A 24,830-nucleotide genomic window follows, 5' to 3' on the forward strand; every position below is an offset into this window, starting at 1 on the left:
AAAATCTTAGATCTTTTGAAAAGTGTCATGTCGCTTGATTGTACTTGAGGATGTGTGTAAGTTATTTGCAGATACTAATATTTTAGTAAATTAGCTGTAAGGTTAGTTAAGCGTAAGTATGCCACATGAAAAATGCACAGCTTAAATTTGTTTCTTTAATGATAATTTTTTTGAAGTTTGCTTTTTCAAAGAGAAAAAAAGAATGTGAAATGGCTAAAACACGCTCTAAGCTACAGTCATCTACAGTCATTATTTTTTTCCAAATATTCAACTTTTATTAATAAAGGTTTTCAGAAAAAGTAGGTATCCCTAAAACCAGAGCTTTTTTTGACATCAGAGCCCATCAATTCATTAGGTGACATAAGCAGCCTCCTAGGGTGCTGTCATCTGAGGGGCACGTTCCAGACTTGTAACTCTGATGTTACTTAGTGTGCGTTGTTTATGAATGTAAAAGTGTCCACACTCCATACCCCACGGGCTGCACGCGCCTTTTATGCACAAAGGTTCGCTAATTGTGCTACTGAAGGGACACGCAGAGAGGGAACCCACCTAGCTGTCAATGTCTAATAATACCGACTACCTGCTATGGACAACAAGGGATGCTGTCTGTCCATCCCACTTAGGACTTCAAATGGGCTTAGACCGGCACTGACTGAACTGCATTTTCAGGTCAAAATTCAATGTAAATATGTTTAGCTTGTTATGCCATTTTTATGAACCAGGCTACAAATCAGTTCCTGGAAATATTGGAAAAGCATTCATAAAGTATTCAGAATAAGTTACGCATTTTGTTGTATTTAACAAGAGTATTTAATGAGAATACAAATTTGAATACATTAATGATGTATATTCAGTACTCAGTATCTAAATACTTTTTTAGAGTATTCTGCCCAACACTGTTATCTATGTAAAAGCAGTGTTAGAATAGACTGTTGTTAGACCCTTGCATTGTGTGTTTGGATTACAATGACAAGAAAAATGCAACTAACAAAGGAAGATAGACCATTATAATCCTTAAAAGTGTAGGCCTTCACTTTAGAGAAACTGAAACAAAGCCAAGGTGTCAGCGAGTACAGTTTCCAACACCATCAAAAGGAATTTGGAAATGGAGGAAACTCTGACAGGAACACATCTGGCAGACCCAAAGCCACAAAAGAATCAGAAGACAAGGTTCTGAGAGTCAACATACTGTATATATGCATCCTGTATAATATACAGTATGTATAATATGGTATAAAACCAAATAGGTCTTTATACTTGTGTAGGCAGATATGCATACAAGTGCAATTTTGATTAACTAAAATGCTGATTTTAAATCAGGGTGCCAGAAGTCAGAAGATACAAAAAAAAAGTTCAGTAATTAAAAAATGCATATATTTTTTCAATGCTGAGTTTAGTCCCTAGCTGCAGTTAACATGAAATATATTAATGTTACCGCTTTTCTCTGGAGTTATGGCCGCTGAGTGCCCTGGGGACAGTGGTTGTTCATGATGTGCTTGTAATTGTGTTTTCACATATTCAGTCTTCCATAACTACAAGGAAAACAAAAACATACACAATTCAGAATATATATCATAAATCAACTACATTGGTCATCTCTTCACGACACCTTGCTAGTGTTTCTTGCCTAATTTACCATATATTATGATAAACAAATGGCTTTTGTGTTCTATCAATTGAAATGTGAAGCACATTTGGATTATGAAAATGAAAGCCACACAAATGTGAGAAGAAGCCATTAGATTCACTCATATTACACAGATTTGTTCAAAAAAGAACACTAAGATTTTCATTGTTTAAAATATGGAAAAACTGAGACAACTAACAATACGAAACGTATAAAAAAAAATGACATGTTCTCAGTGTTTCCGTGATTGTTATGCACCTGACCATAACCTGAAGTCTACAAGCAAACAGACTGTGTAACATGACAAACAATTAAGAGTTTAAAAAATATCACATTTTGGAATTTGTTGTATCTAAGACTACAATCTAGAAGGTGCTGTATAGGTGTCAAACAAACATTAAGAGATAAACCTTTTTAAGGCAGCATTGTATAACAAATTACATTGTGTAAACTGAACTAATTTGTGATGTGGACTGTCAAAGAGACAAAACTTTCTATATTTGTAGGAAGCTATGTTGTGTATGCTTTAATGTACTGTATCTGCATGCAGAAGGAGTATATCTTGAAAGCTCATAATGTTTTAAATTGAACTCACATCAAGAACATGTTAAAGTAGGAAATTCAATTCAAATGTTCTTACCTTTTTTTTAAACGTATAAAGTTCAGGTTTATTGTCACATATACATGGTACAAGAACAGACAATTATTCAATTCTAACAAAGGTACATACACTAACAATAAATAAATAAACAAATAAATAAAGTATACATAGAAAACACATAGTCATATAATTTTACAGTATAAATATCTGCCAGAAATATTTTATATTTTAGGAAAAGAAAGAAAGAAAGAAAGAAAGAAAGAAAGAAAGAAAGAAAGAAAGAAAGAAAGAAAGAAAGAAAACAACTTAAAATGATGCTATCATTCAAAGCATTACCAATAGTTCAATATTAACAAATGTGACAGCATTAATAAATACTTGCCATATTCTAAAGTACATTGGGACCATTCCACATTACGAGCTGTGTTTTGTTCTACATTCACAGAATTACAGCATTTTGAAATTCCAGAAAATCCTTTTCAATTGCCCTACGTTTGCATGCATTGCCTGAACCACTTTAATATAATGTAAAGTATAGAGGTGTGGGCAAACAAACCCTGGACTGGATGAATATCCAACTAAGGACTAACTCAGACATAAACTGACCTTCATTCATATTATGCCAGGTTAGGGTAACCAGTCAACCTGGCAAGCAAATGTTTGGGAGTTGGAGGAAAAATTCAAGTGCCTGGAGAAAAACACATGCTGACACAGGTAGAACATGCAAATTCCATGCGTTTTTCTCTTGACATACAGAAGGGAATTCAAATCCAGTCTCCTGGAGCTGCTATACAACATTGTGGTAATATACAAAAGGCGTTAACAGTAAGCAGAAGTGGTTAGCATACTTATACTATTATTAGGCTGTGGAAATACACATTTGTACCTGAAATTCAATACATACCCTCACAATTCCATCTGCACACCCGGTGACAATTATGTTGTAACAGTCCCATTCAAACTTTTGTGCAAAACAGCAGCAACTAATTTCTCCTTCAGGTTCACAGGAGGTATTAATTGAAGCAATAAGCTGACCTTTGGAGTTCCATAAGTAAAGGTATCCTCCTGCACAGGATGCAATATCTCCCTAACAAAGCAAGTTGTGCAAACTCATTATTTTTTATACATTTTCTCTCTAAGCACTATGTCTGCTCTTATCTATTCATCAATTTTCTGAACTTATTTTTTACATTACATTTTAAGCCATTATGAATAACTGTCAATCAGTAAACCCACTTTTAGATTATTTTAATTGTCTGCATGCAAGTACAGTTTTTTATTATACTAAGTGTCTAAGGTGGTCTTAAGTTATTCATATCTAATTTGTTGATTAAGAGTCTGATGTATCCTATACATGTTATACTGATATATTCAAAAATACTAACTGGTTACTGACTTCAAACACAAATATTTTTATGCTAGAAGAGTCATTTTTTTGGAATACTATGTAATTTAGACTTTATAACATATGCTGGATCACAGTGGCATTCACAAACAGCACAACTGGCTTTTAAATATTACAGTCATCTTTCACTTTCCACACTCAGCTAAATATCAACTAATTTATTTCCATTTAACAATTATGTTACAGTTTTTATGCTTTCAGTGCAAAAATCAATCAGCATCCACTGGACCTACGTGCTCATTAAAGAGTCATGATATATTCATGTTGAGCCACTGAGATGGTAATGGATGAAAATCTTACAGTTAAATCATTGATAGCTACTGCTGAGAGCCCTGCATTATGTTCCGGAAGCTGAGTGATGTAGCTGAGTCGATAGAAATCCCAGATAATGCATGTTCTATCAAGTGATCCGCTGATTATCACACTGTAGGTCAAAGAGACTGCCAAGCAGGTCACAGAATCTGTGTGTCCATATAAAACCTGCGAACACAAGAAAGTTAAGGTACAGTAAGTTACCAGGTTCTGTGAGAAAATTATTACTGCACCTCTACAATGATAAAAACAACAGATAAAAGCCTATGGTACTGCACATACTGTAAGCTGCATAAAATAACATTTCTTTTTGGCAAATACACATTCTCCCTCTGTGAACACATGGGCTTACCCTGCCAAATTAAAACCAAAACCTGAAAAAAATGACTGCTCATTAAAGTGGAGAATAAAAATTTGATAACATGGTTGCTCTAAACCACCTGGAAAAAGTGATCTGCTTTGAGTTGTCATCAGGGTTACATTTACCAGCAGGATCTCTCGAAAAAGAGCTGATAAACTGACTAATTTTTCCCTCTGTGTTTCTATGAAATAATGCTTTATGATTATGAGTCATACAACAATCAAGGCTGTAAATTCTCAGTGGTTAAAAATGCAGTCAAAACCCACAATTAACAGCAGTCTGACTTACAAGCTTTTTCTTTTTTACTGGCAAATTTAATTGGCAACAGTCTCTGAGTGTCATCAGCCTATTGATTTAAATGTATAATTTACATGACCGTTTATCAATATTGGACAATGACGTTTTCTAGTGCATTTGTAATAACAACACAGAACATGTAAGAACGTTGCTTTTTCTCTGAGGTTTCAGCCTTGAACACTATGGAATCTTATTTAATCAATTAATTTAACATTTAATTTTAACATTCCCTAAATCAATAACTGTACAAAGGATATGTATTTATTCTACAATGTTCAACACATTTGCAGAATTTTAACATATAGTGTAAAGTTATATTTCAGACTTTCACAGTACAGAACAGTAAAGAGATTCTTTCAACAACTCTCACTTCCTGACAATATGACCTACAGTATATACAGAATATGGTCACCCAAGTAACCGTAAGTACTGCACCATCTAAAACATACATCAAATGAAACTGATGTATTACATGCTGATGGTTTCTTTACATTGTTTTGCTCTTTCCAGCAGAAGTAAAAACAGATCAGGTTAGATCAAGACAAAGCAGACATTTCAGGTACATTTCAGTAGAGTGAAGATTAAGGAGGAAGTTGTATATGACAACTACCCAGCCATTCAACTTCTAAATCTTTTTGGTTCATTACATGGTAATGTGGAGCTGGACCCAAGCTTCACTGAACGCAAAGCAAAAACAAACTGTAGATGGGAGAATAATCCAGAACAGAGCACACACTCACATTCACACACACTAGTCAATTCAGAGATATAAATTAACCTAATAGGTGCATAACTGGACTAGGGCAAGATCAGCACTTATGACATGCAAACTGTAAAAAGAAATCTGTAGTTGAGAAACTGGCCAGGATCTGAAAGACGTGAAGCACTACAGGTCTGATTTAATGGCAGGCACTGAACGTGACCAAAACTTTTGCTCAGGTGTGTTCCAACTTTTCTCACTTTTACACCACTGCCCATATGTTTCTGGTACAATGCCTACAATCTAATCCCATCCATCTCGTCATATTGTTCCTTATTATTTAATTAACTTCTACAGAGTTCTGATTTTGTCACGGCTCCCCTCCCATTACCCACCTATCTCTCTTAACACTTCTTGTGTGGACAGCCAAACTAAGTGACTTCAAAACGCAGAGTGACTTCAATTTGCAGTGCTGAACTGAATAGGCAGCATGCTATAAGGGTATAACCAGCCAGCATGAACATTTCACCATGCCACAAAAACCCATTTGGACAAATGATGCATATCTAAAAATGCATTTTAACTTTTAACTTTAAAAATAATAATATGATTACTATACGTATTGCAGGTAGTAAAACTGAAATAATGTTCAATCCAATTTTTTAACTCACTTGGACAAATACTCGGTTTTGGATATTAAGAGTCTATAATTGGCACCATCCATTCAAGACCCAGTACAAGATAAAAAAAGAAAGAGTCTGTCGCAGGGCATACTCACCCATCTCAGCCATACTGGGTCTGTTTACAGTCCTACAGTCTACACCGCTTCAGCTACAGTGAGGAAAACCCTCACGGAAACCGGAAGGACTTACACATTAAAAACACACACTGACCAGGTGACCAGCTGAGCAAACCACTGACCTATCACCTCATCCATGAAATACTACTAGAAACTAAAAATGAACAATTTAACACTACTGATACCTACTTGGTCATATTTAACATTACAGTAAAAAAAGAGGATGAGTAAATGTTAAAAAAGATTAGCAGTTTTACGAAATAAGAAGAATAATAATATTGCTACCTGACAAAATTATTCTAAAGCCATAGCTTTAACTATTCATATACAAAGATGTCTTGAAGTAGCAGCTATTGTGTTCATTTCCATGTAATCATTTATTTATTCTTAATAATGCTGGAAAACTACATATACAGTATGTGCACAGACATGACTTGACGTTACAGGGCATGTGGTCATACGCTTACAAAGAATGTAAGGAATATTCCTCAAGTTAAATGTGAAAAAGGAAAATTACTAGGAAGAAGATTAAATGCAATTCCTGGCAGACTGGACACCCATGATTAAGTCACACCGCCTCATGACACTGCTGACTATGTCCTTTTTGAAACTGTGATGTACTATCAGACCATGGAGTTGCTCGTAAGTGACATGATACTGTATAATCTAAAAGAAAAATGCTAATAACAGATAAGAATTATTACAAAGCAAAAATATAGTCTCTAAGATAAATAAAATGCAGCATATCGTGCCCACAACATACAAATATAGGATTATAACAGTGTGTGTTGTGCAAGCCTGTTATGCTGAAATAATAAAAGCACCTCTGCAGATAATACTGATGTTAAATGCCCAAACTAGACATCATGTTTATTATCACCGCCAGTTAAGACTCTTGTAGATCCATTCTTTGGAGAAGCTAATAGCATAATGAGTAGGATTCAGTCCTAAAGCTCACAGTGCTTTATCAGTAAGTACTTATTTAATATAGTCTCAATACTGCTCTGAACTTAAAATAATATTCAGAAAAGCTTGAAGTAATATGAATGATTCAATTGTATTTGCATACTACTGGCTTAATTCCAAGCCAAATCATCAAATTGTATTTTTTGTTATAAAATGTCCCACCTTCATGTATCTCTTCTATAAAAAAGTAACATCTACTGTATCCTGAAGCAACACGTTTTTAGGAGATGCTTGGTGTTAAACAGCTGAATCAGTATATGTCGACACAAAGAATGAATTTCACCATTGTTAAAAACTATACAGAAAAAAATACTAATAATAATTTTAAAAAGATGTAACTCACCTGCCTTAGCTTCATGTGCTTTAGCTTGTCCTTACCAAACAACGTGTCCCAAATACACACCACACTGCCTGTTCCAGCAGTGACAATAGTGGATTCTGAGGGACACACGGCACAAAGGCACTGGCCCCAATCTGCAAGACATTCTGATATTGCAAAATTCTGCAAATAAAAACACCTTACAATTTATCATAGGCTCCATACGTTTCAAAAACAGTAATTATGCGTTAACGCTTTTGAAATATAGTCATAGAGATCACAAAGATACAGTGAATTACATATGCATTATTACAAAGGTGTGAGAAATACATTTATAACAGGTAGTGAAACAGGTGAAAAATGTATCTCTTTAATATTTTATTAGTGGACCTGTTTATTTTTTATTTTATATGCCAACTGCTTAGCATTAAAGCAAGCATTTTTAACAAGAGACAAGTTGAAACCACATGTCTTCAAGCCAAAAAGCATTTTTGTAGTATTTAATTAATTACATCAGTTTTGGAATTCAGCCATCTACATCTTAGGAATGTTCATGTTACTACTGCATAGCAGCCAAAGGAGACTGAAGAAAACTGTACTGTAACATTATGTATTCATTTTGAAAGTTGGACATGTACAATTAATTACTGAAATAAATAAAAAATATTTGTCTGTGAAATTCAAATAAATCCTAAAATAAACTTGAAGTTCTTACATTTGAAATACTCTATGATAAGGTAAAGTAGGGAGGTAACTTTAATGCTGTTAAATATTTATGTATATGAATAAGTTACCTTTTCAATTCCATAATTTCCAAATGCACAGGACAAATCATTAAAACCCCATGAAAACGTTGTGTTCCACAGTGGGGGAATCAAGAGTTTGTTCTTTTCCACAACCAACATGTCCTTTTCTCCACACACAATTTGTCCCACAGGTCCTTTAAATAATTCTGTTCATAAAATTCAAGATCAGTGTCATGTTACTGTCTGTATTTTATGTTTTTGAAGTATTAACCACAATAAATAAAACACGAAAACATAAGGAAAACACTAAAGAAACCTACTTTATTAGATTAAGGAATTCTAAATGTACAGCTTTCTTGCCATATAAGCAGAATTTCATCCACTCGGCTTTTCAGATGCGAGAAACAGATACACAGTAAACAGAAAAATGAACGAAATCAGTATGTAACTAGCAAACTGATCCAGTTCATTTTCTCTGAATTTCTTTTGCAAAATATAGTTATTGGTAAATGCCCAGATTTATTATGCATTAAATGTGTGTAATGTGTGAAATTATGCATACTGTATGTTACACAAATAAAGATATGATAAACACATATATATATTTTACACACACAGACATATTTATACATATTTTTTATACATACATATATATATATAAACAAAACAAAAAACTCATACAATAACAATTGCAGTGCTACATAGTCTGACACAGGAATTCCCTGCTCAGAAATACCAGAGACAATGAATATTTCTGTTTATATTAATCTTTATTTACTTATTGACTGACGGAATGAAAATTATAATAGGACTACCATATCCCACAAAGAAATGCATCTGGTTTTCTCCAAGAATCCTTTTGGGCTACTCTGGATATTAAATAAATATCACTTGTGGTTTCAGAAAGGTATTTCTAATGATGGGGGTGGGTGAACTCTTTGTGCATAAGAAAGTGATCACTTAAACAGTCTAGCAAGCATTTTCTGATGCCACACTATTGTTCCCAATGGAACATGCTACATTTCAGGTACTGTAATTTAATGGCAGAATAAAATCTATGGATGACAAAGAATGATTAAGCACCACAGGTTCTTCTCTTTTTATTTCAGCAAATATTAAAAAGTGAATAAACATTTTTTTTTTTCAATTACCTTTAAGGGGCTGTGCAGACGGCTTCAAATTGTTGAAAAAAAAAGGCTGCGCTTGTCCTATAGGTGAAAATCCTGATGTTGTCTCCTTGGCTGAATTACTCTTCTGAACTGCTGTTCTAGGAGGATGGGGCTTTGTGAAAAGCTGGCAAAATCAAAAAAGGAAAGCAGTATCCATTAAAATGATAAAAGACACTATAAAATGTTCCTTTGTTCATTTTTATGTAATTCTTTTCTATTTGATTAATTTAATACTAATTTGATAAAATTCTATGCAAGAAATCCATTCCTGAAGTATACTTGCTTAATTAAAATAAATGGGTAATACATTTTCTTTCAGTGCTATTGACTTCTCTGTACAGTATATGCCATTACATTTTTCCTTTGTGATTTTTTTTAGTCCATACATTATTAACACAAATTACAGTGCTGTCTAACTTATACCCTTCACCTTTTGTTCCCCCTCAAATGTCACAAAATCTCTTTAATTTGAATAGTTTAAACAGTGTATGTTTCTTCTTGAGAATATCCTGTTTATCCATTTTGAATTCCTCTTCTCAACTAATCAAGGATCCCTGTGGCCAGAATCTGTGCCAACACTTGTCAGAAAACAGCCCTGCACAGGACATCAGTTTAAAGAAGTACATGACCACACAAATAAGGACAATTTACTGCTTCTGTACAAAAGCAAAATGGTACAAAAAACAACAGACCGACACCAACCATCCCATCAATATATGTTATGTTATAGCTTCATAATGTGCTAACAAGACTACATTTGGTGCTCTGTGTGCAGATGTACAGTAGCCATCAGATAAATAAAAATTTGCAGCAGAGTAAAAGCTGTATAGACAAGACCTACCAAATGTATCCCTAAACTGAATGGCATGTTACGCTCTGACTGCCTATGGGAATTAATTAAGGCTACGTGAAGACCAAAAATTTTCAGAATTCTACAAGTTTATCCTGCAATGTAATGAACTCAGACAGCAGGATACACTTATTCACATAATGGGTCGCTGTAATTCTAAACAAACTACTGCAGCATGAACACTGTTTTAGATGTATACCTTGATGACTTTAATGGCATAGTGAGACAAATTTGTTTCTTTTAAGCTGTTCAGTTTACTGCCATCTCACAATCCATCTATTTAAATTGGGAGGCTGTATACACTGAAATATCACATTCAGGTTTATTAAATAAGAATGGATGATAACAAAAATTGACATGTATTCTATGCGTGTAAAGTAAGTTTTTATGGAGTAGTTTACTGATTAATGAATATCGCTGCGGGCAGCACAGTGTTTTCATGTTCTTCACATATCTGCGTGGGTCTCCTCCCACAGTACAAAGACAGGCAGATTAGTTGGATTGGTGAAGCTAAATTAGTTCCTGGTGTTCCTGTGTTGTGCCCAGTGATTGCTGGGATAGGCCCCATCTGCCTCACAACCCTGGCCTAGATAAGCGAATTAAAAAAAAGGATAGATGAATGCTATATTAATGTGAAAAATACAAAGCGCAACACTGTATACAGTTGATTTGAACAGTCTACACACTGTTACAAAATCACAGAACTTGTGAAATAAAAAAATGAAACCAAGATAAATCCTTTCAGAACTTTTTCCGCCTTTATTGCAAAATTGCAATCTATACAAAGAAGGAGAAAACAAATCAGAAACTGTTTAATATAAAAAAGGAAACAAAATCCTACAAAAACCTGGTTGCATTAGTGTGCACACCCTTTAATAATCAAGGATGTGGCTGTGTTCAGAATCAACTAATCACAATAAGTCTCATCTCATATAGTAGTTAGTATACACCCGACTTTAATTAAAGTGGATCTAACTGAGCTCAGATAAAGTTTGGCTACTCAGGTAGCATGATTCTGATATCCTTTTGGTTGCAGCATACTCCAAAAGCCATGGTCCGTAAAGAGCTTTTAAAACATGAATAGGTTGAGCTCAGATAAAGATTATTATGATATCCTCTTCATTACAACATAATGCAATGAAAAGAGCTTTTAAAACATGAACAGGATATCATCTCTGAAAGGTATCAAGCAGGACAGGGGTACAAAAAAGTAACCAAAGCTTTAAACATTCCAATGGAGTACAGTGAAGACAGTCATCAACAAGTGGAGAAAGTATGGCTCAACAGTGACTCTACCAAGATCAGGAAATCTCTTCAAGACAGGGAGAAAACTGGTCAGGGAGACCACCAAGAGGCCTATAGCAACTATAAAGGAGCTGCAGGTTTTTCTGGCAAGTACTGGTTGTTCCCTCCATGTGACAACAATCAGTCATATTCTTCATATGTATAGGTTGTGGTGTAAGGTAGCAAAGAAAAACATTCAAGCTTGGCTAAACTTTGCAAAAAGGTATACCCACTCTCCCACAACCATGTGGAAAAATTGCATTATGGTCTGATAAGACCAAGGTTGAACTATTTGGCCATAATTCCAACAGCTAAATTTGACACAAAAATAACACAGCGCATCATCAATAGAACACCATATCCACAGTGAAGCATGGTGGAGGCAACATCATGCTTTGTGGCTTTAGTCAAATTGAATTTAATCATGAATCGCTCCAAGTATCAGTCTATTTTGGCAAAAAACCTTTTGGCATTTGCTAGGAAGCTGATGATGAAGAGGAGATTCACATTCCAGCATGTGAGTAACCCAAAGCATACATCAAAATCAAGAAAGCAATGGCTTCATCAAAGGAGGATCGATGTTCTGGAATGGCTAACCCAGAGCCCAGTCCTCAATCCAATTGAAAATCTGTGGGGTGGCCTGAAGAGAGTGTGCACAGGAGACATCCCCGTAATTTGATAGGTCTGGAAATTTTTTGCAAGGAGTAATGGGCATAAATCGCCAAGTCCAGATGTGCCAAGCTGATAGACTCTTACCCAAAAGACTGAGTGCTGTAATTATTATTAGTTTGGATGGTGTGCACACTAATGCAGCCAGGTTTCTGTAAGTTTTTTTCCCTTTTTTCACTAATCATTTTCTGATTTGTTTTCACCTTCTTTGTATAGATTACAATTTTGCAGTAAAGGTGAAATACGTTCTTACAGGATTTATCTTGGCTCTATGTTTTTATTATGAAAAATCTGTGATTTTGGCAGGGGTGTATAGACTTTGTATATCCACGGTACTTGGCCACATTCTTACTGAATATATTTTACTTTAACAACATGCTGTGCACTGGGAGTTACTGTATTTTTCCCATGATTGGTTCACCTAAAGCAGGGTATTAATCAGGCACAGTAATTTCATTTAATACTTTGGAAAAGACAGACATCCTTTCATCTATATATTGTAATAAAGTATGCAGTTTGAATTTAATAACATGGTGAGAATAAAATAGACCTTCCATCAAGACCTCTGCTGGCTTCTAGATAACCCTACCAATGGTCTTGTAACCTTCAATACTAATACGTTGTTAGTTTTCATAAATCAGTCTTAAGAAAAATTCACAGAAAGCTAGTTTAACTTCTTGTACTGAGACTTTGCCCTAATGAATCTAAAGACTGATCTATGTGAATTTCCTCTAGGGATTAATAAAGTAAGTAAGTATATGTGTGTGTGTGTGTGTGTGTGTGTGTGTGTGTGTGTGTCTGTCTGTCTGTCTGTCTGTCTGTCTGTCTGTCTGTCTGTCTGTCTGTCTGTCTATCTATCTATCTATCTATCTATCTATCTATCTATCTGACTCAAAGCATACTGGAAGCCTGAACATTGGACCCTTTTATTAAGCATTCATTAGTCAAGTCCTCAAGTCAAATTATATGGAATTATCTGATTATACATGCAGTGGAAAATTTGTGTTAGGAGCTGCTTTAGAAAAATTGGGTAACTTCAGACTACACAATGATTCAAACTAAACTCTGTCCAAGGTAAGATATCTGGGACAAAAAAAAAAATTGGCTTAGCTGCTTGTCCAAAAATGAAAACAAAATGGCTTTGATCTAGTATAAACATTTATATTTTATGTGTACTGTTGTTCCATTTGTTGCTGGCACTCTTTTTGAGATGGACTGTGCTGCTCCCTGGGAGGAAACTGCAGGACATGTTAAGATTTATACTGTGCTGCTAAAAAGTTCATTTTCAGGAGGGAAGTTCTTCATAGAAAGAAGTGTGGGATAAAGGGAATTCTCAGCCTGGCTTCTTCAGCTCTGGGAAACTTGTAACGTATGGCTGTTGATGATCAATTAATAGTATTTGGTAAAACAGTATTCTGAGCTGTGATAATTGGCTAAGGAGCATAAGAACAATAAGTGTTATTGCATTTTCATCAAAGATGTGGTGTACCATACTTGGTCTAAGTAGCCATTTTCTCACCAATCTTGACTGAATTAAGAAAAAAACTTTACTTCAAACTACTGTGTGCTCTGTGGAAAATATTCTTTTTAAACAATTTCACAGAATGAGTAAAATAAGATATGATGAATAGGATTAAGGCATGAAGATTATAAACAATTGGAAAGTTCTAATCTGGATGCCCAGATCTACTGAAAGTGGAATGTGCTGTTCTGTTCTTCATTAAAAATCTTGTGGAACAGAGGTGTAATGGGAAAGGTGCTATAGAAATTAAATGTATTATTATTATTATTATTATCATTATTATTATAATTATTATGCACAGTGCTACACACCTACCTGTCTTGGGATTTGGCCAAAATTACTTATGAATCCAAGGATAGTGTTCTTCTTCAGAGGATCATCCATGTTATCCAGGTCTTGCTGCTCTCCATAGAAATAAGGGTGACAACAATTTACAGCCTCCACTGCTGCTTGACCCTGTTGTTTATATCCAAAGATCAGATCGATCCATTCATGAAGATGTGCACTAACATAGTCACATTCCAAAGCCTGTAGTAATAAATAATGAAGGCACTTTAAACATTATACAGTTGTAAAAAACAGCACAAATTACAAATGTTTTTAATTATGTTGTATCTTTCCAGAATGCAGTATACTCTAATTAAGAGTATACCATAATGCTAATGTTTAATTAAGCAACCATTTACAATGGCAAAGCATGATACACAAGACATTGTGATGCTGTAGAGACTGACTCTTGCTCTCTATGACCTTGTAATGGACTAAGCTGGATCAGAAAATGAATAGATGGATAGTCTTTAAGTGTTTAACATCCTCTTTGTACTGTATGTAAATATAATTTCTGAAACAATTACTGGCTGAAAACATAAAGGAAAAACGTAGTCCCTGAAAAACAACTATAGTTAACTAAGGTTCATAAAGTTTAACTGAACAGGTCAAAGGAAAAAATAGTTGAGAAACATACACCTAATGCTTCTAAGGCTTCTGATATTAATAGCCTCAACATATTTGACATGTTTGTGCTGTTGTAAAAAACAGTAAAGTAAAACTCTGCACGCTATGGGGACCATTAGAGGGCTCTGCTATGGCAAGGTGTGTGCATAAGAAGAATTCCCGAGGGCAACCTCTGAGAAACAGAGACACACAGAGAGAGAGAGAAAGATGAAGTAACAGTTAGTAAGGAAACTTCACAAAATCTCCTTGGAAAGTAGAAGGCAGGAAACTTTCTCTAACCAAGGACATCAAGCCCATGGAGAACTGGGTGACAGGGGACAGCAAAATAGTCTTGCTTAGGAAAAAAAAAACTGATCTTCTTGCTGCACATTGCTCTAGACAAAGTGCAGATGGTGTAAATGCAGCCTCAGGGGCCAATATATGCCACTGTAAGCTAGAAGTCCTGAAATTACAAAAAGCACCCCAGATTTGGAAAACGCTTCTATGGCTTGGCCCAGGTGCCCAGTACAGAGATTGGAGGTGGGAAAGTGAGACAGAGAGGTTTATTCTGATTCTGAGAAGTTTAAATAAGTGGAAAAGTCACTTCAGTAGATAGTTAAAAGATGTCAGAACATTCATAAAGATGTTTATTTTGCCTAGTGCCATTGAGAAAATCCGTTAAATCAAATCAGAACCAACTAAAGTTTATGCATTTATAGGCTTTTATAAGATTAATGTTTTGCTTTGTAGTGTCAAAACATTTACCATAAAAATAAACATTTTTACTCGAAATCAAAACCATAAGGTTATGAGACTGTGAGAACTCTACACACCTCCCTATGCATTCTAATAAATTCAGTAGGGTCTCCTTTTGCCCATGGCGGCAGTATTACATCTCCTAGAGAAGTTCCATCTTGCATACAACCTGAAAATAAAAGTGATAATATTTGAAAAAAAAGTACACATTTTTCTATACATTTGTATTCATTAATCTCAAATTACTGTGACTATAATGTCAGGACCTGATTTAGCATACCACAGACTGATGAATGATACCACCAGACCAGCAGGACAAAGCCAACTCCGAACTGTATGCATCAGCATTTCATACAAAACAACACATGAAAAATAGGCTTATGGGCAACCTCAAAAATAAGCATTGACAATGAAAATACAAAAAGTATATAGAATTTATTTAGGTTTACTGAGTTAATAAATAGTGACCTTAATTATCTACACAATATGTAACAATACTGAGAACATAAAGCTGAGCATTTACCAAATTCCAGTCTGTTAGAATTCATTAAAAAATCTGGAAGATAGAAAAACTCAGGGATCAGTTCTCTCACGTCACTCATGTTGTCCCTGGAGGCTGATTCCCATTCCTTCTTCACACTGTGAAACATCCTGTCTGCAACATCAAAACTTCCACCCTGCATAGTAAACATGCAAAATTACTCAACTCAGAAACACCATACCTAAATCAAATTTTTAAATCTAAAAATGCCTGAGTCCAACTGTGGAGCTCCTGATCACATCCAGGGTTTCAGTACAGGGAAGGAGAGATGAATTTCAATTTATGTCAAAAGTTCAAAAAACACATTCATTTGCTTTGCTTCTTGGTTATGATTTGTCAATAGACAAACTTTCAATAAATAATCCATATGTTTAATGCAGAAAATAATAGTTTATTCATAACACAAGGACTGCAGAACATGCTCATATGCATGTTCTGTATATACAGAACAATAAATGAACAATAAAAATGTACATATAAGCAGACTTGTTTTTTGTTCTTTCTCTCCTATACAAAAAGGCACAAACTTATGAATTAAATTTCCCTCTAAAAAGTTACCAAAAGAATAATTATTGGTAAGAATTGTGATCTATCCTCCAGTCTGTCATGGATTTTTCAGTGTCTCTGGTGTTCATAGATTGCTCTCTTACAGCTTGCTTTTAAGGACAGATTGGTGTGTGTGTGTGCATGTGTGTGTGTGTGTGTGTGTTTATTTATGCATCATAATCTGAAGCTGCTGCCTGTGTTTAATGGAAAGAGTTCATACTCTCATAAATTTAGCTTTCTATTAAATTTTAAAAGTGGCACCTAGAAATTTACCTGACAATCCATTATTACTTTTGTTTAAGTAAAACCAACAGCCAGACATGCATATGTTACTACATTAGCTCACTTGACCCTAGAAGAAGGTACAAGCTGTATTAGCCTCAGAGCTGAAAGTACAAAGCAGTAATATACTTTTTTTGTTCAGTTTCTGTTGTCTCTAAGGAAAGAGATGATTCTTTGTTGTGAAATCTTCAGGGACCAAAAAAAAAAGAATCCACTGACACATATGGAAGAAGAAAAGCATGCTGTGTGTTTCATTGTATGGATCTCAGTTTAATTATAATTTGGGGTGGCGAGCTGTACTGCAGTTACAATCGTTGAGGTTTCATATGGTGATCATCTACTGTTGATACTGTATTTAAAGGTCTGTTCATTCTTTTTTGTCCCAGCAAGACAAATGTGTTGAAACTGTGTATAGTCCCTCTCTCCCCTCATTGCCCTCATTACTATGAAACGATGAGGCACACATGTCCAACTCCATTATGGGATGTCTTCCACTGTTATGTTGTTGCACTAGATTTTCTTGGAGAAGAGGACTGATGAGAATTTGATAAGGGCCACGACATAGGCAGCAGAGGTTCTGTTGTAGAGGCAAAACTGAATCTAGGTTTAATTGATGTAGAGAGAACTGAGAGCAAGGGCTGAAAGGGGTTCTAAAGTAAAGAAATGGCATTTTGCTGTTTGTTTCATGGTTGCACATAAGCCCAACCTTTTGGTTAATAACTGGTGTACAGATCTGCTCATCAAAATTAGCAATGGTGAGTTATGGTCATGCTGAACAATGAAAGAGACAATGCAAGGTCAGGCTCCTTATTGAAGAAACTTATCCTTTCACTTCTCTGTAATTTCACTGTTGTGTTTTTGATGTTAAATGAACAAACATTCCAGTTCACATCTAGAGCTAAAGTGGAAAAGGCACATGCCATGCCAAAGATAAAGAGGGTAATATAACTTAGTCCTAGACTATAGCATATGATTAATTAATTCTAAATGTAAGTAAGGTAATGTCCAACATCAACTGCTATGATAGTTCAAATACAAAACTATAAGGGAACTGAGAAATCAATAGTAGGTCTGCATGTACAGTAGATTAAGCCGTGTGCACATGTCTTTAATTAACTCATGCACTGCATGCTTTACTTGTTTTTTAATTAAACAGTTTTACTCGCTAAAACAGGAAACTAAAATAAATGATTTTTTAAACTACATTATAGGCTGTAATAATCATCAATCCTCAATCTATTTTTTCTATAACTCATTTCTATTACTGTTGCAAGATACCTTAATATGATGGCAAATAGATCCATATAGGAAATACAAAAGCATGCACACAATGAACTTTATGTTTCACAAAGCGTCTGTTCTACTTTACTAAAAATTATAATCAATTGATTCTTGTAAGGTAAACGTGTAGAATGTGAATGTGAAAAGGATTGTATAACAATAAAGAATTACAGATATCATATGGCAGAGAAAAGCAAAGACTTTACCTCAGGACTGAAGCGCCACATAAAAAAGAGTAAATTAAGACATATAGCTTTCCCCAGAAGCATATTAAAATTATGATATGCTTAATCACACATTGATGTTTTTGCCTTTGGGTGATTGAGGCTTTTCATTTTTTGCAGATTTTATAAGTTCTGATAGAAATCTCTGGAGAAACACTATAATTTACAGTAAAAAGATTACTTATATTAAATAAAAATAATATATACATAGTAAATGTTGTTAGTGCTACAAATCAAGTTAAAGTTATTACAGCAAAGAAGAATGGGATTTTTCTGCAGCCTAATGCATTGTGGAGCACCTAATATCTTTATTGTTTTATGCAGGCTATTAAATATGCATAACATTTTATTTTAATCAATTGGATAGCAGTGTATAAATCTAATACTTTTAAAAGAGAAGAACAGATTATTTGTATGCTTTTGATGCTAATAAATTTATTTGCATATATATTGAAATCATACTTTTTCACTAAAAATATAACAAAAATGTTTCCAATACAATATCTACGTATGAAGTTCAGAATCTCCTCAGAATGGCATGGTTCTACATCCATAATGCAATCCTTAAAATAGCTCCCTAAACGCTATATAGGTAGGTAAAAACTCTTTTTAAATTGCATTAGAGTATCTAAACTTTAATTGTTTTTTTATCCCATGATCACATCCAACAAATGTAATCAAACAGTATGACTTGTTCTTGTATGCCTAAAATGAGAATGAAAAATGACATACAGTAAAGTTTATCATTCAACACTAACTTGTGTTACATGTCATTGCACATAAACAGAATTTTACAACATACAGCACCTCAATTGTTACTCTTCCCTCTAATAAAGATAGGCATTGTAAGTGGGGTTTTTGTGGCGTTATGGCACTTTTAAGATTAATTTTTGCCTCATGATCTAAATGTGAAGAAGATGATCATAAATCTTTCGTAATCTCAATTTTATGGATGCTTACAAAGAAAAGGGAACTGAACCAGAAACAAGCTAAGAAAAGAGTAAAAACTACTGCAGCTCTCCTGCAAGAACCTTAGAGTACAATGACTTCATTCCAGTTGTAATGTTTTATTCATTATGTATGCATTTTTGATCTAAGGTAAAGAATCAATCCTTCACTTTTGAGAGAAAGATATAAGTAAATAAATCATTGACTTAGTCCAAGACTTGCTTAATCTATATGTAAAGCAGCACACATGTTCTAAGCTGCTAAGTGGAAGGAATCAGTGTATGTCTTTGAGCAGTAAAACAGTTCATCAATGAATGTAATATGGTGTAGTGGCTCCAATGATGTTTAATATTATGTGAAAACTAAAAAAACAGTTACAAACAACAGGTTAATAAGCACACTTATATTTTATTATTTTGAGACATCACTCACTTTAACTTCTGCAAAAAAAAAAAAAAAAACTACTCTGGCCAGGAAAAAGACAGAATAATGTGAGAGGTTGAAAAAATATTAAGTAGATATATTAGCAGTCATTTCTAAATACAGCACTGACTCTCTCTCACTTTGAAGTTACTCCATGGAATACTTACAAGCAGTGCCAGTTACATATGTGGTGAGGTTCTCAGCAAAATAAAACTTGGAGGCCCCTTGTTAAAAAGTTACACATAGGAGGTCTCAGTGTAATCAGTGAGAAAGAAAAACACATTATTAACTGAAATGTAAGCTATAATAAGAATGTGCTGTGCATTAACCGACAGTATAACATTAATCCTTTTATAAGCTGAGAAAAGATTCTTAAATTGTAACTGTCACATAACCATTGAAGTGTTGTAACCCTGATGGTGCAGAAGAATACGGAAGTATATGTTTTGCAAAGTGCTGTCTCTGTAAAACTAGCCATAGCTGAATTGCATAGCCTAATTTGGATGGGGAACCTGGGACTTTGGGCATGCTGACTACTGTGTACTTCTGCACGTACTGATTTAATGTGTTATCTTAAGCTACTTGCAAACTCTGCGTGACCTCAAATTGAACTGACATACTTCCTCTTTTTGTTTAGTAAACAGGTATAAAACTGAGCTAACTTCCTTTTTTGAGCAGGTTGTCTGATCTGACCTGTCAGTAGCAACTTGAGCTGGCAGGCGGGCAGCCTGCCTCCTCTCACCAAGAATAAAGAAATTGCTTTTTATTTTAAATTGATGTTTTTGTTTCCCGTTGTTTTTCCGACCACATTAGCATGTTGAAGACCTGGGAGTTTTGGTCTCATTGAAATTTTGCATGTGATCGAAGAACAAGGAAGGGTGGCTCCTCATATTAGCATAGTTGAAGAGCAGGGTCGGGGTTGCTGAGCGCAATCGAAGAACATGTTTAACGGCTCAAGATCCTATTTATCTTTTTTGAAATTTCCCTTCCCCATCTTTCCCATTTTCAGTGCAAGGCTGGGCAGATTGTGGGCCACTGCTGGCCATTTACTTTGCTTAAGTGTTGGGTTGGCTCAGCTTATGAGCTCCTTACAGCAGATATTTGATCTGATGGAAGATATGATTTTGTGTAGGAGACAGGAAAAATGTGATTGTTATTTACATGTTTACATATGTGGAATGACATGACACCTTGTGGGGTGTGACAGGGAAGAACAACTGCCTTTGAATCTGAGCAGTGCATTTTTATTGAATTTGTATGCTATATGGATTGTCTATAGCAAACATCCTATTCAAACACAGGGTTGCCAATTATCGTGATACCAGAATACCTTTAGCAAATGTTTAGTTGACTTTGTAGTCATGTCCTTATATACAGTATGAGGCTGTGCATTCTGAAAATCTGGAATAAGAGAAATGACAAGCTGATAACTGGGTAGTGAGCTAGCTAAAATGGCTGAAACTCTTGTTAGACAGATTTGGAAAAGCCACAGAAGTAGTAAGGTGTTGCTGCGAATGACTTGTGGATGATTCTGTTCAGAATAAGTTCATCATTTACTTCTGAAAAAGTTCCTCCTACATGACAGGAGAATTCCTGGAGACATAATCTGAATAGACCTTGTTCAAGTATGGAACGTATCTATAAGGAACTGAGCCCAAATGGTTGTTGGTGTCTGCCATGGAGGGAAACCTAGATGGACACCAGCAGTAAGGCTGTCAAAGTTAAGAAAAATGGCTTCTCAAACAAGTCTCCAGACTTGACCAAAACATACTGGCAGGCTAAAAAGATAGCAGCTACTGTATAACAAAATCCAATTTGTTGGTGGAGTTTAAAAAGTCAATGGAGAATGACTTTTGCAACAGGTTTGAGGAGGTTCTGGCAAACTATCAAATAACTTAGGAAAAGTATGTGAGACATTGCCCAGGCAGTTCTCAGAAAGGGTGTTGAAACATTCACCTCAACTGAGGATATCCTTGAGATGTGTAAAAAGCACTATGAGTAACTCCCCAATTTGGTGGATATGTGCTCATTGGAAAATGCAGTGACAGAAGTATGAGTTGGGCCCAACTCTGTGGTTAAAGTGGTTGGGGTGATTGGGAAGCTACATAGTACCAAGGCCACACTGGGTGGCTAAGTCACCTCTTCTATGTTGTGCAGACGACAGAAATATTGCATTTGGACTATCTGGCTATGGTGATGGTTCCTTATTGCACTCCACAGCATCTCTGAGAAAACCTATGCTGGGGCAGTGTGGATTCTGTCCTGCATGTGGATCAGAGTTTGTTCTTGCTGAGATACTTGAGGGAAGTGCTGGGGATACGGTGAAATGGGCTGTCCAGCACAGAGAAAGAGCCTGAAATTGATAAAGATTATATCATATAATCAGTTCAAAATCCAGGCTTGGGAATTGTCTGTGTGGGGTTTACACATTCTCTTTAGGTACTCTGGTTTTCCATTCACATATCAAAGGCATTCAATTCAGGTCAGGTTGACCAGAAGCACTATACTGGCTCAGTATGTGTGCAAGACACACAAACACCCATTCAGAGCAGAATAATTTCACGTCACCAATCACTCTAATCTGCATGTGTTTTGAATGTAGGAGGAAAATCAGAGCACTCAGACTGAAGTTCAAAGCTGGACTTTGCCATCATCCCACTATTTCCAAAGTTACAGTGAGTTTAATTTCTTTGAACCTAAACAATCTCCAGTAACTGATTACTGCCTCACTATCACAAAGGATTTAACTATAAATAAGAAAAAAAATTAGAAATATGATGTTTTTCCTATATGGAAGCTACTGCTTCATCAATCCAGCACTCTGGGTTTGAAGACTGTGCCCAGTCATTGTACATGAGGAGTGTCTAGGTACTCCCTATGGCCGTATGTGCTTGCCCCTTTTTTCAGAACTTCCAAAGATTTCAAAGTAAGATTAGTTTACAACCCTAAATTCAGCCCAGAGTGAGAGTGAGGATATGTGTGTTAAATAATAAAGCCAGTGATAGACTGGTGCCCTGTCAAGGGATGGTTCCTGCCTTGTAGCTAGTGGTGTCACGAGAGGTTCTGCCAAGATGATGAACTGGAAAAAATGGGATTGAAAGTTGTAAGTTATAGTACATTCTCCCTAAATGATAACAAAAGTCACCTGACGATTGCTGGTACGTACAGTTTATTGGAGGCTGATGTTCTCTTTTATAGTGGATGGAGTTCACGTTCAGTTCAAAGCTCAGAAAAAGTATGTTTTGTATGAGTTCATGGAAATGTTTTTCAAAAAAATGATTTTTGTACCTGTACATCTCAACTACTTTTAAATTTGATCTCAAAAATGTACTAGTGTAGCAGGCTGCATTTTTATTTGTTCTGGTTTCTGCTGGTGTAGGTTCCTATGATCCTGACCTGGATATGTAACATAAAATAATATAAGGTTATCCAAACAGTCTAATCCAGTTTGGGACAGTGGGAAGTCAGCATCTATCTTGGCAGCACTGGGTTCCAGACAAGAAAGAGCTCTTGATGCCAGTCCATCACATGACACATTAATGAATACAACAGTGTAATTCTAAACATTCTTTGAAAATTTTTCTTTGAAAATAAAAAGTATGAAGGAATACATAGCACATCGGTACAGCGGTTAGCAGTGCTGTCACACAGGTCCAAAGATCCTGATGTAAATCCCAACCCAGTCAATTCTTGTGATGACACTGCTTGCTTTTTCCAAGCACTCCTGTTTCCTCCCATATTCCAAAGACGTTCACCTAAGTAAGCCTAAACTTGCCCTGCATTAGCGAGTGTAGGTGAATGTGCCCTGTGTTAGAACAGCAATCTGCCTATAGCTGGTTTTCAGTTACCATTTAGTTTTCTTCACTGCGTACAGACTTGAAGTACTGACACAGCCAATAATGCACTAACAGTAAGTTTTAAGGCCATACAACATTTATATATATATATATATATATATATATATATATATATATATATATATATATATATATATATATATATATATATATATAATCACACTCAGTGACAGAAACAAGCTCGATGATTAACATAAAGTTCACCAATAGAATAACTGAGTCATAGCCGGTTTGACAATGGAGGAAAGGAAATGAAAAACTGAAGCGAACTGTGGGGTCCTGCCTCGTATTTGATATGGCTAGGATAACCTCCATCTGGTATTAACCCATTGTTGAACTGAAAGATTTAAGAAAATACATGAAAGGATAGATACCTGAAATATACTAAGAGATATAAAAAATCCATTCAGCTACACTTATACAATTTAAAAAAAGAAGAATAACCTGGAGAGCCAGAAATGTCTTTGAGAAAGGCTCCATTCTCACCAAGAAGGATGCAACAATGATAGCTGATGAATAATGTGTGCAATAGTGGCACTGTGCAGAGAGGTCACCTATCACGTGAGAAAAACAGCAGAACAGTTTTTTTATTAACATGATCTACTTGGAAAGGCAAAGATTACACTGAATACCAGCTCCCACACTTAATAGTTAACATCTGTTACTTTAAAGACATTTTAAAAATGTAATTACTGTATTTGTTATAGTAAAAAAGCAATTACAAATATTGCTTGATTAAGCTAAGTAATTTCAAAATGTTGCAATACAAAATAAATATCATTAGGCAGTTATACAAAAACAAAGAAAAATAACTTTAAACAGCTTATTTGATTTGTTAAACAATTAGACACATTATTAACTTGGTCTTATGAGTAACTGAAAAATAATGTAAAATAATAACGGGGAACGGATCCTGTTCTAAATTAAATCCTGAGTACGTTCCCACTAGATAAACCGCACAGTGCACCATGCTTATCCTTCTAATGCTAAATTAGCATTTTATAATCAGTATATGCCAATGATTTGCAGAACAACATATCCAATTGAAAGGAGCAGTGACTGACATGTATTCAGTGCAAAATTACACTTTAACTTATTATCTTTATGAAAGGAGAAAATAAGAATTACTTAGTTGCTCATACAGATTAGGAAACAAATTATTTCAAGCTCATTTTTATTATTCGTTATATACAAATATATAAAAATGTAAACACTATTTTGGCCTTTTAATGTCTGTCATTGCATCAATGTCCCAAATGTGATATGTATCTATTCATTATCTTACCGTCATTGTTTTCCACCTCATTATACCTTTCAATAAATTTAGCTCTTCTTTCTTCAGTTTGGGCACCCATCGGCTTGGATAAGTCTCTGAATGTTTTAGGATTTGAAAGATCCAAAGTCTGAAAAAA

General features: G+C 35.1%; 1 protein-coding gene across 1 annotated transcript in view; it reads right to left on the reverse strand.

Moving 5' to 3' along the window:
• Positions 1-1,394: 1,394 nt before the first annotated feature.
• Positions 1,395-24,830, reverse strand: part of wdfy4 (WDFY family member 4) — a 204,653-nt gene continuing 181,217 nt past the window's right edge. The window contains exons 50-60 of the mRNA XM_051923799.1: positions 24,704-24,821; positions 23,863-23,972; positions 15,840-15,993; positions 15,394-15,485; positions 13,943-14,155; positions 9,285-9,426; positions 8,182-8,339; positions 7,412-7,570; positions 3,934-4,113; positions 3,133-3,315; positions 1,395-1,532 (exon numbers count right to left, since the gene is read on the reverse strand). Coding sequence (XP_051779759.1) covers positions 1,401-1,532; positions 3,133-3,315; positions 3,934-4,113; positions 7,412-7,570; positions 8,182-8,339; positions 9,285-9,426; positions 13,943-14,155; positions 15,394-15,485; positions 15,840-15,993; positions 23,863-23,972; positions 24,704-24,821 — 1,641 coding nt within the window. The 3' untranslated portion in view covers positions 1,395-1,400. The remainder of the gene's footprint in view (positions 1,533-3,132; positions 3,316-3,933; positions 4,114-7,411; positions 7,571-8,181; positions 8,340-9,284; positions 9,427-13,942; positions 14,156-15,393; positions 15,486-15,839; positions 15,994-23,862; positions 23,973-24,703; positions 24,822-24,830) is intronic.

This window comes from Erpetoichthys calabaricus, chromosome 2 (assembly GCF_900747795.2).
Source record: "Erpetoichthys calabaricus chromosome 2, fErpCal1.3, whole genome shotgun sequence".
Classification (NCBI taxonomy): Eukaryota; Metazoa; Chordata; class Cladistia; order Polypteriformes; family Polypteridae; genus Erpetoichthys; species Erpetoichthys calabaricus.